At 35.9% G+C, this 14,159-nt stretch overlaps 1 protein-coding gene across 5 annotated transcripts in view; it reads left to right on the top strand.

Annotated features, from left to right (window-relative positions):
* CCSER2 (coiled-coil serine rich protein 2) overlaps positions 1–14,159 on the top strand; it is a 190,966-nt gene that overhangs the window by 90,028 nt on the left and 86,779 nt on the right. For 3 of the 5 annotated variants that reach the window (XM_080822603.1, XM_080822604.1, XM_080822605.1), the window contains exons 4-5: positions 36–126; positions 8,031–8,193. In XM_080822603.1, coding sequence (XP_080678729.1) covers positions 36–126; positions 8,031–8,193 — 254 coding nt within the window. Of the gene's footprint in view, positions 1–35; positions 127–7,177; positions 7,333–8,030; positions 8,194–14,159 lie in introns of those variants that run through there. The other 2 variants (XM_080822606.1, XM_080822607.1) reach the window with 1 other exon arrangement.

The following is a 14,159-nucleotide window of genomic DNA, read 5'->3' as shown; positions in this document are numbered from 1 at the left end:
TAGATTATAGCATTTTTTACTGCTTTTATTCACAGGATATTCTGAATAATCTTGAATCATGTGACCTTGAGGACGATGACCTTATGCTTGATGTGGATCTGCCTGAGGATGCACCTCTTGAAAATGGTAAGTGACGACGATATTGAAACTCCAGAGGCATATATAGTTGAGCTGCTTGTCTAGGGCCAATTTAATATTTGTTACTTACAAACTTCCTAATCTCAATGAAGGAAGTCTTTCAGACTGAGAATCAGTCTTAGTGATATTAATTAGATTCATTTGCAAACTTATTTAAATGTTTCAAACCTTGATTTTTTTGGTCTTAGATATAAGTCTGTATGATCCAGTGAAATTGTATATCTATATTATGAAGTAAGTAGTAGGTAGGATTTGTCCTTTTTGCCCCTGTGTACATATCCAACTTTTCTTCCCTTTGTTTCATTTTGATTCTAAGAAGAAACACATTCAGAGAAACAGAGATATCATTTGACTTGTGAAATAGTGGTAAAATTCATTAAGTTTTACTTATGATAAATAAGTGTTACTAAGGATAAATATTTTTAAAAGGTCAATTCTGAAAAATATAAGAAGATTATTTCTGGGAAAATGGTGCCTTTCTGAATAAATCATTCCACTTTTTTTTTTTTTTTTAAACTCCCAAACCCAATCTGTCTTTCTCTCTGGATCCTAGTAACTGCTGGGGTAAGGATTTAGATGATCCATATGCAAGAGGGGCCTAGGTACTCTTGTCCCCACTGACTTAATATTTATAGCATTTTCTGTCTTAAGGACTGATCTAGAATTAGAGACCAGCCTAAAAAAGCCCCTGGGGCAAAGGTTGAAATGGGAATTCTCTGGAAAGAGGAATGGTTCCAGAAGTTCTGCATTTGCCTGGTCTCTCAGGCCTCCCAAGGAGAGATGAACCAAAGAAGCTGGTGAAGTCGTTTTTTATACATGATGCTAGAAAAATGCAGGGATATTTGTTCTGGTGCTATTGAGGGTACTAGAAGCTCACATTTGTCACACCCCCTGCCCCATACTGCCAGGGTGTTCTGTAACAATCTCAGAATCTCAGTGGCTTTCAAAATAAACATTTATTTTCCTTATTCATGGATCTATAGATTAGCTGGGACTGCTCAGGCTGTGGGACTGAGTTCAGGTCTACTCCTTATTTCTTCGTTTTGAGACCAGGATTACCTGGATCAGGTTTATCTCATGGCGGATGGAGAAGGACAACAGGCTGGACAGAGACATGTGTATCTTAGGGTCTTCACTGAGAGTCTTGACTTAGAACCAACACACTGTTACTTCTGCCCACATTCTGTTGGCCAAAGCAAGTTATATGGCCAAGCCTAACACCAGTGGGACTGGGAAGTGTATTCTGTTCGGGGTGAGGAACTCTGTGGCAGAAGACACTGAATATATAATTCTACTAAAGGAGATAGTGAAGAGCTGAGAACAATATCTACTCTACCACAGGGTTTGAGACTGTAGCACCTTCTCGTGGTTCTGCTGTCACCTGGGATACTGTGGAAATCAGAGCTGAGTTCTAGTCAACTGAGAAAGAAAAATCACAGCCAACATCCAGGAAGAAGAATAGGGAAAATAATAGAACTCCCAGGATTAGACTGGCCCAAGGAAGTAATAATGAAAGCACTTAAAGAAATAAAGTTGCAGCACGGTGCTTTCTGGAGCTATAAAAGATTTTCTACCAGAATAGTTGAGTAGATGACAGAAAGCATAGCTACTGTTGAAATCCAAATTAGTGGCCTGGAAGATCAAGTGGAAAAATATAGAAAAATACAGGAAAATGTAGAACACAGAGGGAAAACATAAGCCATTAACAATTATGGAGGTAATGAGATGATGATCGAAGAGATTTCATGTGAAGTTTTAAGGGCTGGTAGTGAGGATTGAGAGATATACTTCCTTGGAATAAATCACATCCTAGATAATGCATCTTACTTTGACAGATTTTAACTTCTCTTTGGAAACTTTAAACCCTTTCTGAGTTATAGGAATTGGTATTAAAGCCTGCCTCATCTTTAGAGGACAGCCAAAAGTTATCCTCATGTTGGATCAAATTAGAATCATAAGGAAATTTAAAGTCTTTGAGGTCTTGGTTGGGGACTTGTGAAAAGTAGTAGGGAACCCATGAGGTATAACATCTCACATATATCGTAGATTTTCCTCAAACAGGTATTGACTGTTTTGAGCTAACAGAACACTGAAGAAAGCAGAAAGTAAGTCTAAAATATGTAGCCTTTGGAGGCACCCGCATGCTTTCTAAATGCAATAGTTGACTTTTGAAGTCTGCAGTGGATTTAACCTTTCTTTGCTTACAGAACTGAATCAGAGCTCAGTCTACATTCATAGAGAAGACTTTGTTGACAGCCTCTGAAAGCCCTTTTCTAACCTCTTCTAGTTTCCTATGCAATGGATGGAAATTCAGTTGATACTACCCCAAAATATGGCACTTTGGCATATTGAATAGTTTAAGCTCAAGGAGTTTGAGAAAAGTACAGAAACAAGAAAGTCACTTTGACCTTCTTCCCACCTCACCCTTCTTCCCTGAAATAGGTCATAAAACCCTCATGTGAGAGGTACCTTCCCTATACCCAGAGGAAAGGCACATTCTTAATTCCAAGACAAAGAGACTCCAAAGAAGAATCCTAAAGAAATAGGGCTTGCTAAGTTTCCCTCAGTTTACTATAGTTACCTCATACTCCTTAACCTGTAATATTCCTCCACTTTGTATCAAACCTAGCATAAAAACACACAGGTCTGTTTCTTTGGGTCTTTATTTCCTTGTGAAGGTTCCCGTGTCACCTATCATATTAAATAAGTTTTTATGCTTTCCTTCTGTTAATCTGTCTTGTCAGTTTAATTTTCTGACCCTACAAGGGTCAAGAAAAATTCTTCCTCTTCTATACAACCAATCATGTTTCTTCAGTTGCATCACCTTCAAATTCTTCACGCTGTGCCTTTTCCATTTCATCTTTTGCACCTGGGGTTCCCTCTTACATATGAACTAATGGGTATTAGGGATCCTGGATTATCAGTTCCTGAAACTATTCTAAATTCCTTTGCAAATTTCTCCCAGTCTTATGTAGATCTTAGAAAACATGCAGCCATGATTCTCAGCTTAGAATGAGACCAGGTCTTAAAAATCAATCTTACGGGGTTTTCTCTCTTCTGAAGGAGGTTTAACTTTAAGATAGTGAGTCTTTGAGGTTTCTGGCCAGCTTCAGGGTAAGGAAACAGGTCAAGGGAGAGGTGGGGCAGAGCAGAAACGAGGATCGTAGAACAAGGCAAGATGAATAAAATGAGAAAGGACTTTAGGTTTCAGTTGTGATTAGGAAGGATCTGAAAAACAAAATTGTTTTAATTCTTTTACATTTTTTCTTTTACCTTTGTCAGGGAATCCCTTTAGAAAGCAGTTTTGGTTCCGAATTTCTTTTGGCAGACTACTGAATATTTGGTATTTGTTCCTTTTTTATTCTGAAGTGTCTCTCAAACGAATGTTCAGATTGTATCAAACACACAATTATATGGCTTTTTTCTCTTGCTCCAGAACATCTAATGGGCACTCATTGCCTACAGCTTAAAGCCTTGCATTCGGCATATTTATAGTTTAATCCTCAGGGTTATGACGTTTCCATAGTATATACCTTGTACATGCGCTATTTCATCTACTTTTTGTGTTTTTAAACTTTTCTCTGTTGAAAAAATGTCTTCTGAGGCTCCTAGGTGGCATAGTTGGTTCAGCGTCTACCTTTGACTTAGGTCATGATCCCTGGGTCCATCTGCTTCTCCCTCTTCCTCTGCCACCCCCTAACCCCCCCCACCCCCACCTCCGCTCACTTGTGCTCTCTCTCTCAGATAAATAAATGAAATCTTAAAAAAAAAAAAAGAAAGATCTTTCTGATTACTTCCTGAATCCCACACCACCAAGTTATGATTCCTATTAAATTGTACTTACTCTGTGTTATATTTCCTAAGGTCATATTTTTGCCCTTTAAAAATTTGTTTTTTCATTTTATTTTATTTTATTTCTTTCCAGTGTTGCAGCATTCGTTGTTTATGCACCACACCCAGTGCTCCATGCAATACAACATTTTTGCTTTTGATTGAGATATAGTCATATGAGCTCTGTAGTATTGTCCTTGATCACTTTCCAGTTACTGTATGTTTTTCTGGAAATTTATCTTTATTTTTCTGTGCTGATTGTGTTTAGTAATAACAAGGTTCATGATTTTTTTTTTTATATGAGCTTTTCTTCTTTCAAACCAAATTTTAGTTCAAAGTTTTTCTGATCAGATTGTAAAACCTCCTGCAGAGCACATTCTTTCTAGGCTTTGTAATGTGTAATTTCTTCCTGCCGCCTTTGTAGCCAGTTGTTATTCACAGGTGGAAATAATATCTGTGTCATCCATTTATCTTCCTATGACTTTAAATAATCAGAGAAATAATCTAGGTTACTTTTGGTGTTATATTTTGATCCTTTATCAAATCAGAAGAAAAGAGTGTGATAAGTGGTAGATCTAGGTATCCCATGTACCATACCTTTCAGTTAGCTATCTATAGTAGATCCTGTTTCCCTCTCCAGAGAATAAGGGTTCTGATATTATCTCTGTCTCCTACTCAGAGTAATAGAACTAAAATCTGCTGCCTTCTACTTTTAGACCTGGAAATCTCCTTCACGGGGCCTTTCTTTATTTTCTAGGCCTAAATGCATAGTTAGGGCAAAATCTGGTGTATAGAGAGCTGTGATCAACATATTGGGTTAAAATTTTTCAAACCAGGGTATGTTTTGGTTTGCCTCATCATGCCCTGTGGTATTTCATGTTCAGAGGGATTTATTTCCTTTCTTAGTCTTCTCTGTCCTGTTCCATTATTAGCTATGGAAATGCTTTTGACTTATCTCCATCTTGTAATTTTGTTTGCTTTCCATTTTCTGTCAGAGAACCCCCAATCTTATCTAAGAAACCACCACTAATGTTACTTCACATTACCTTCTTAGTAACATTTTAAGGTATATAAACATATGTTTAATGGATGCCTCAGATAAGAGTATAGTTAACCCTTGAGCAACACAAGGTTGAAATACGTGGGTTCATTTGTAAGTGGGTTTTTTCAATAAAGGACAGTGCTATAAATGTGTTTATTTTCCTTATGATTTTCTTTCTTTTTTTTTTAAGATTTTATTTATTTATTTGACAGAGAGAGAGAGAGATCACAAGTAGGCAGACAGCAAGGCAGAGACAGACAGACAGACAGAGACAGACAGAGGGGAAGCAGGCTCCCAATGCGGGCCTTGATCCCAGGACCTGGAGATCATGACCTGAGCCAAAGGCAGAGGCTTAACCCATTGAGCCACCCAGGTGCCCCTTCCTTATGATTTTCTTAATAACATTTTCTTTTTTTTATATAATGCAGCATTATAAATGTATTTTTTCTTATGATTTTCTTATTTACATTTTATTTTCTTTAGCTTACTTTATTGTAAGAATACAGTGTATAGTACATATAATGTACAAAATATGTGTTAAATGGCCATGTTTATTGGTAAGGCGTCCGGTCAACAGTAGACTATTAGTAGTTAATTTTTTGTGTATCAGAAGTGATACACAGATTTTTGACTATACAGGGGGTCCCATACCTCTAACACCCACATTGTTCAAAGGTCAACTATACAAGCAGAATCTTTAAAGAGTCTTATAGCAGTCATTCATCTGAGAATTTAGGCCCCGCTATCTCAGGGTCTACCAATAGTCTTTTGTGGTCTTGGCAAATGTTTGTTTCCACTGTTTATGTGCCCATTGTACCTGTGGTTGAGTTCTTGTTTCAATAAAGGTGCTTTAAAATGTAGCCTGTGTGTAGTATTAACAATCTCTTTAGTAAAAACAAAAGTGGTATATCAATTTTATGCACTTTAATTTCCACAGTATATAACCCCATCTCCTGGCCTATTTGCCTGGTTCATTTGCTTCTTGTTACTCTACATGCACTTGTTGATGATATCCCAATTATATATCAGATTCTTATGACAGAATTTCTTGTTTGGGGAGTAAGTGGAATTTTACTTGCCTTAATTAAATATGAATTCAGATGAAACTAGATACAGATTATCTCTAGCTAAATAGATAATGTAATATTTTAATGCCATGTGAAAATACTTGATGAGCCTAACTGAGTCTCTGTGTATGATACAAATGTTAACTAAAATCAGTTTTAAGCCTTTTTGGAGTATTTTAAAATTTTTCTTTTCTGATTTCATCTTCTGCTCCATTTTTTTTTCATTATAATGGTCACCATGCCTTTATTTATCCTAAGAGTTTTCTATAATTGAACTTTAAAAAAATAGATAAAAAATAGATTGTAGTTTAACTCAATAAAATGACAAGAAACTGAAATAATTTCAAATGTAAGTCTTCTTTAAAAAATTTTTTCCTTTAAAATTTCTTAAACTATAAAATGTATAGTTTTTCCCCAAAATTGATTTCTGTAATGGTTATAAACAAAATTTCAAAGTTTTAAAAAGTTGTATAAAATTATTATGCATTTAGAAGAAATATGTTATAGTTAGTGTATATGAGAATTGAACATCTCCACTTTACTTTTTTGGAGTGGGGAAGTTTGTTTTTATCTGGTGTACTATAATGAAACACTTTCCGTATTTCAAATTCAAGTTTTATATTAAGTGAAAATAATCATTTATTTTTTTTAAGTTTTTTTTTGTTTGTTTGTTTGTTTTAAAGATTTTATTTATTTATTTGACAGACAGAGATCACAAGTAGGCAGAGAGGCAGGCAGAGAGAGAGGAGGAAGCAGGCTCCCTGCTGAGCAGAGAGAGAGCCCGATGCGGGGCTCGATCCCAGGACTCTGGGATCATGATCTGAGCCGAAAGCAGAGGCTTTAACCCACTGAGCCACCCGAAAATAATCATTTAAATAATTAAATTGGGGATTACATTGATTTCTACAGCTTCCTTATCAAGGAATTCAAAGCATTCTGGATTTGAACTTTCTCACGTAATAATTCTCAAACTAGAGAAACCTTTTCTGTTCCTGGCTTGAGTTAGTGTTTAGTTGTATTTTTAGTAACAGTCCTAACTCAGTAGCTATGTAACCACTGAGCGAAGATGGAGTCACAGGGTAAACTGGGCTTGCTTCCCACAGGGAGGGCTGGGAGTTGAGCAGGAAGGAAGGCCTGTTTGTCAGTGCCTTGTATGCAACTATGTCTGAGTAGGCAGCCGGCGACACAATGTCTCCCTTGTACAAAGTAACTCTCTTAGTGAGTGCTCAGATATGTGAGGAAAAAAGTGTTTGGGTAAGTGAAAGAGAAGCTTGGGGTGTTTCAAGGAGATTCTTTTCATGTTTTTGTGGCATTTGGATTTCAGGGAGTGTACTATTTGTTGCTGCAAAGTACTGGCTTTGTTTTCAGTGACATTTTAGACTTTTTGAACAAGCTCTACTGTAGACAGATTGAAGCTTCTTACTTTCTAAACTGTGAGCTTAATTTTAAAAATACGATTTGTTTGTGATGAAAACTCAATTTGTGCTTCTTGAAATCAGTGAAAACTAATTGTGGCATTTATTTTTGGGAAGGAGTTCTCTACTAGACTTAAAATCTTCTACTTTTTCTAATCATTTTCATTCTGAATTCAGAACCAGCTAGTGATAATGATGAAAACCACGAAAAACTGATTACTGGTGTTTAAAATGTATAATGTTGATAACAGGGATAATTTGCTTGTTTTAAAACACTGGAACCGTTGTTACTTAAGTGCCTGTGATATGAAAGTTTTTAATTTACTTCAATTTGAATGCTGTAAAGTTGGTTTTCACCAAAAAAACTGGTTACATTTCTTCTGGAAATTTTGATTTTGTGATTAGCTAATATAAATGGCTGGTATTTTTAGCATGTCATTTTTATTTTCTCAGCAGCATTTAATTATCAAGCTATAAGTAGTTAACTTTTACAGAGTGTGTACATGTTTATTGTGTTTTGCTTTTGAATCTGTCTAGTGGAGTGTGACAATATGAACCGCTTTGACCGGTCAGACAGAAATGTTCGGCAGTCTCAGGAAGGATTTTGGAAAAGGCCACCCCAGAGATGGAGTGGACAGGAGCATTACCACCTCAGCCATCCTGACCACTATCATCACCATGGAAAAAGTGACTTGAGCAGGTGAGTCTAGTTTAGATTACATTTCCTATCTTTTGATTAATTTTGAATTATTATATTTCCATGCCCCCTCAAAACTATTTTTTAATTTGGTTTTTAGATGTACCAGAAATATTTCAAATTATGTATGATACTATTTGGAATAATTTTTCTAATTCTTTCCTTTTGGCCCAAATCATTTTTCATTAGCTTTATCATAAATAAAAATGTTTTATTTATGTCTTCTATTTAGACTTTATGTTTTGGTGTGATTTTCTAGTTCTCATTTGGGAATGATTATATGTTGAATTTGTTAATTATTTTAAAAATAATATATGAAATTAGTGCCAAGTGATTTGTCTTCTTTTGCCTAAATAATAAATTAAAACTTAAAAGTTTCTCAAGTACTATTAGAAACAGAAGATACAAAAAAAAAAAAAAGAAAGAAAGAAACAGAAGATACTGTACAATGCCAGGATTCCTTTCCTTTTTGAAGCATAGCATAGTTTTAAGTTTGATAAGATATATAATATGGCTGTGTAGTCAATCAAACCTGGGATCAAACCCTGGCCTGATACAGATTAGCTTTGTGAGCTTAAATAATTTATTTAAACCCTCTCTATTTCAGTTATCATCTATAAAACAGAGTTGATAATACTTTTCTCTCTGTGTTCAAAGATGAGAGACAAAAGTGCTTGAGCATCATAAGGCTTAGAGTAGACACCCAATGTGGTGGTAGTTATTAATTTTTTTCCTTTTCCCTTCCTTGTCTCATTTCACTAGGGATTTGAGGTCATTTTGGGGCACAGTTACCATACAGACAATAAAAATTGGATAAAGAAACAATGGAAGGGAAATGTATGGTCCTATATAGTTCTTGAAATAAGAAAAAAAAATTGTCTCTAAGAATCCTTGCAGCAAAAACAAAGAATAAACTTTGGTCCATTACAAGATTTATACTTTACATAAGATAGAGAATGTGTTTCTCCTGAATTGATTTGCTGTCATGAGACAGAAACCTGAGAGAAGTTGCTTTGCATGAGTTCTTAGAAGGGGAATACTTTGTGATATAGTGGACAGGTCTCAGACAGCTTCCCAAAATAGAAATGATGAATTCCATAAGTCCATTTTTTACTTAAGTTCTTCAGTGCAAGCTACAAAGAAGTAGTGAGAAAAGGCAGTTCTGCAGTGGGTCACAAAATAATGAGGTTTAACTAAGGATCCTTCTGTTTGTATAATTTGATAAAAGGATAAAATGTAGACAATCTAGAAGAATACATGGAATATATATTTTTCCAGTCATTATGTTGGCTATTGTTTTTTATAGCTGGGCTTTTGATAAGGAATGGTCATCAGAGAGTTGTTATTGTCAGGCAAGAATATGATGTAAAGATAGTCGTGATTGCAAATAGTGAAGATTATGCTCCCCTCATCTTTGACGGTTGGTTTATAAGAAGGTAAATTTAAGGCCAACTTATGAAAATTTAGAAGCCTAACTAAAAATGTGAACCATTGCTTATACTTCTGATAAGATTTATTCATCCATTTAACAAATACTCATTGAGAACCTATATGTTGAATTCTGTGCTAAATTCTAAAGCTGGGATGAATTTGGAGATAGTGTGAGAGGTGATAGCTGTGGATTGGTAGTGGCTTCTTAGAGCATTGTTCTGAGGATGCTAAAAACAATTATGTAATGCATGAGCTCAGTTGGAGTCATCACAGTTATTGGTTATGTAGAAATTCATGTGCCTCTTCCATCCCATGCAAAGTTGAGTAGTAAATACTTCTTGGATGTTGACTCTGTGGGAGAGGTAGGTATATTACAGTGTTAGTGCAGTACAATGATGATGGGTGCTTAATTAAAGTGATTTATATAGGACTCCAGAAACATGCAGCATCTGGATTTTGTCTAGGGTAGTAGCCTGTAAAGGAAGTTACTATTGATCGGGTAAGTGTGACTGTAGAGATTGTAGAGGAGTGGTTTCTATAGGAGAAGGATGAGTATTCAGATAGAAAAAAATAACATGTGCAAAACCATGTATCAGTACTATGGGCTTTTTAGAGAATTTAGTTCATAGCTGGATTGCTAAGTCATTTGAAGGAATGAATAGATGTGATCTCTAACAGCAAAACTCTCTAGTTTAAGATAAAGAGTGGCAAATTTCAGTTAAAATGGGATTATAAATTAGACTGTCCCAAATGGAATGAATTACATGGATGGAGGTAGTAATCTCTGACCCTGAGAATAATCAAGCTGAGACTGATTAGTCATCTTTCAGAAAAGTTAAAGAACATTTTCCAAAAACCATATTCCCAGATGTTAAAAGGTGTAGAAGAATGATTATCTGATCAAATAAGTACGGGAATAAACAAATCAATGTTAAATGAGTTTTTTGTAAAGTGGACTTTGCATTGCCTTTAATATATAAATATAGTACTATGATTTTACAAAATGTGGTAAAAGATAGAATATATAGCCATTTCATAAGACATACGACCGCAGGTCCCTTTTACATGGTGTATTTTGAGGGACTAGTGATTTTTGGATCATCTACATTAGTGATTCTTAGGGAGGAGAGAGAAATGCACCATATTCTTGGGGGTTGCTCATTTAACTCAATGCAGAACTTCCCAACAAGTGGGCACACTGGTTTGTCATGAATAATTATAGGTCAACCATTTTATGGATCCCTTCAGGCTTTGGGGCGGCCATCTGGGTTTGTGATATCTAGCTCCCCTAGAGCTAGTTATGAATTTGGATGGTACAGAGAGGAGAAACCCCATTTAAGATAAGCCTTACTCTCCAGTATACCTTTAAACTATTCTTTTCTCTCCATGCCTTGATTTTAAAAAGTTTGGATGCACTAATCCCGGGACCTTTTTGACATTACACATGTAAAAGTATCTCTTCCCATTCTATGACTTCTTGAGTGTAAGTTCCCTTTCCTTTCTGTCCTTTAATTCCCATCATTGTCCTTTTTTTTTTTTTTTTTTTAATTATAGGAATCTGTCTTATCCATAATTTAGGGGACTGGTAGTTTTGAACCACTGATCATTTTCCTTTGTATTTTTATGATAATACTATGCTCTCTTTCCATCTGGCCTAAGCTTTCACACCTCTTTCTTCTGCAACCTCCTTCTTTCCCTATACTTTCCATTATGCTATATGGAATTCTCTCACATCCTAACAAACTCACATTTTCTACCTCTTTGCCTACATTCTTCTGATTGCAACTGAAGTCTAACTCTTTCCTAAATATACTAGTTCCCTAGTAATATTTTTATATGAAGATTCTTATTTTCCAGTCATTCTAGTACTTTACTGTGTAGAGGTAGGGTCTTTGTCTTCACTCCTTATTTGCTTCTCATCAAAGTTATTTATTCTTCAGTCTCTTTCCTTTGAGACTTAGGGCATTTGGCTATATCGGATCCTCCTTATTGGTCCCTACACCTTGCTCACAAAAATCTTGACCTTGGCTCATTTTACCTCTTCATCATAAGCTTTGCTGCAGTCCTGAATGCCTCCAGTGTTCATACACATGATTCATTTAACCTCCTGCCTCCTTAGTGTCTTAGGATTCTCTGTATACAAGATCATGTCATCAGAGAATCGAGATAGTTTTACTTTTTTCTTTCCCATCTGGGTACTTTTTTCCTCCTGCATAATTCCTATGACTAGAACCTCCAATACAGTGTTGAACAGGAGGGGTGAGAGCAAACATTTATGCCTTTCTAATGTTAGGGGTAAAGCATTTAATCTCTCACTGTTAAGTATGATGTTAGCTCTGGTTTTTTTTATAGGTAGTCTTTATCATTGAGGAAGTTCCCTTCTGTTCATATTTTGTTGAGTGTTTTTGTCATGAAAGAGTGTTGGAGTTTGTCAAATGCAGTGTCTGACTATTGAGATGATCATTTTTTTTTGCATCTCTTAATGTGGTATACAACATTGATTTACATATGTTGAACCAACCTTGCATTTCTTAGATAAATTCTAGTTGGTCATGGTATATAATCCTTTTATGTATTGCTAGATTCAATTTGCTAGTACTGTGTTGAGGATTTTTGTGTATATATTCATAATAAGTATTGCTAATTTTATTTTTTTTTTAGATGGCTCTGTGGTTTTGATATTATGATCATATACATCGAATAGGAAAGTGTTTCTTTCATTTCTGTTTTTGGAAGAGCTTATAGAATTCACCAGTGCAGTTATTTGGGCTTGGGCTTTTCTTTGTGGAAAGTTTTTTGATTATTAATGTAATCTCTGTAGATATTCTATAGATATCTATTGGGATTTGTTAGTTTGTGGTATTATTCAAGCTGTCTGTTTTGCTGACCTTTTTCCTAGTTCTGTTCATTAATGAGGAGAAATATTAAAATCTCCAACTACAGTTTATCTTGTAGGGGAAGTCTGAATGCAACACGTTCTCTCACTTTTTGTTTATATGATGATGTTTTAATTTCTCTTTAATTTTGAAGACTACTTTTGCTGGATATAGAATTCTTGGTTGACAATCCTCCTTCCATTTAACATTTTTGACCCCCATGCATTCTTATGAAAAATCAGCTGTTAATCTTACTGAGCGTGTCTTCTGATGAGTCATATTTTTCTTGCATTGTTCAGGATTCTCACTTTTTCCTTAGCTTTTTTTTTTTAAAGGCAGATTTTAAGTCTTTTTTTTTTTAAACATTTTATTTATTTATTTGACAGACAGAGATCATAAGTAGGCAGAGAGGCAGACAGAGAGAGGGGGAAGCAGTCTCCCTGCTGAGTAGAGAGCCCGATGTGGGGCTCGATCCCAGGACCCTGAGACCATAACCTGAGCTGAAGGCAGAGGCCTAACCCTCTGAGCCACCCAGGCACCCCTTTCTTTAGCTTTTGATAGTTTATGATGTGTTTCTCTTAATTTAATAAATTTTGGAGTTTGTTGAGCTAATGACTGGACAACAATTTTTTAAAATGCCTTGACCCAATAAGTATCCCAGACTTTGCCATGGGGCTCTATATGTGTATGTGTTAAGGGATACTTTCAACAACTTGGTATTGCAGCTCTGCCTTAGCTTTCATTTCCTCCTTGCTCAGAGACTCTAGGTCAGCCAAAGGTGAGAGGTGAAGGCCTTTCCAGGTATTTCCTTGGCATGCACACAGTCCTACACAGGTGTATGGCCTTCTCTGTGTTCAAGAATATGTTGGGGCATTTCAAAGCCTCCTGTGGGCATCTCCTTCCTCAGGGTTTTCTTTTAAGTTTTTTGATCACCTTCTTGTTTTGATCGCCATCTCTGGCAGCATAAAATTTTAAACAATTGCACTGATTTTTTTCAACAAATGTGCTAGAGATAAGGCTGTTCCCACTGAGAAACCTCGGAGTTGGGTCAAATAAAACAACAACCGAGAATGGGCCTTTTCTAGGGGGGGTGCTAGTTAGGTCAAATAGTAACGATTTTCTGGAAATGGTGCTTTTCCAAGAATTCCAAACCCAGTTTACCATTCACCCCTCCTCCTAGTGATTGCTGAGTTTCATTGCTATTATGCTTTTAAGGCTCTTATTTTTCAAGCTACCACAGCTGGGAAGATAGGCATGGCAACAGAGTAAATTAGAATCCACAGAGCTTGTTCTTACCAAGATTCAGCTGGGTTTTCTTTTTTTTCCCTCCCTCCCTCCCTCCCTCTCTTTCTTTCTTTCTTTCAAGTGTTCCTTGCTTGTGGCAGGCATTTGGTTGATTTCCACAGTACTGAGTAAGTTGATTTTGACAAATTTGCCGGTGTCGTCAGTACTTTTATGGAGGAGTGGACTTTTTGGAGATCTTCATTCTGCCATTGTGGAAATACATCTGTCATTTTTTTTTTTTTTTTTTTTAACTAATAGACTTCATTTCTCAGAGCAGTTTTAGTTTTAGCAATATTTAGCAGAAAGCACAGAGAGTTCTCATATACTCCCTCACCTTCTTTTATACAATTTTTACTATTATTAACGTCTTGCATTAGT

Source organism: Martes martes, assembly GCF_963455335.1.
Source record: "Martes martes genome assembly, chromosome: 14".
Lineage (NCBI taxonomy): Eukaryota > Metazoa > Chordata > Mammalia > Carnivora > Mustelidae > Martes > Martes martes.
The sequence above is the reverse complement of the archived record's forward strand: the minus strand, read 5'-3'. Positions and strand labels throughout refer to the sequence as shown.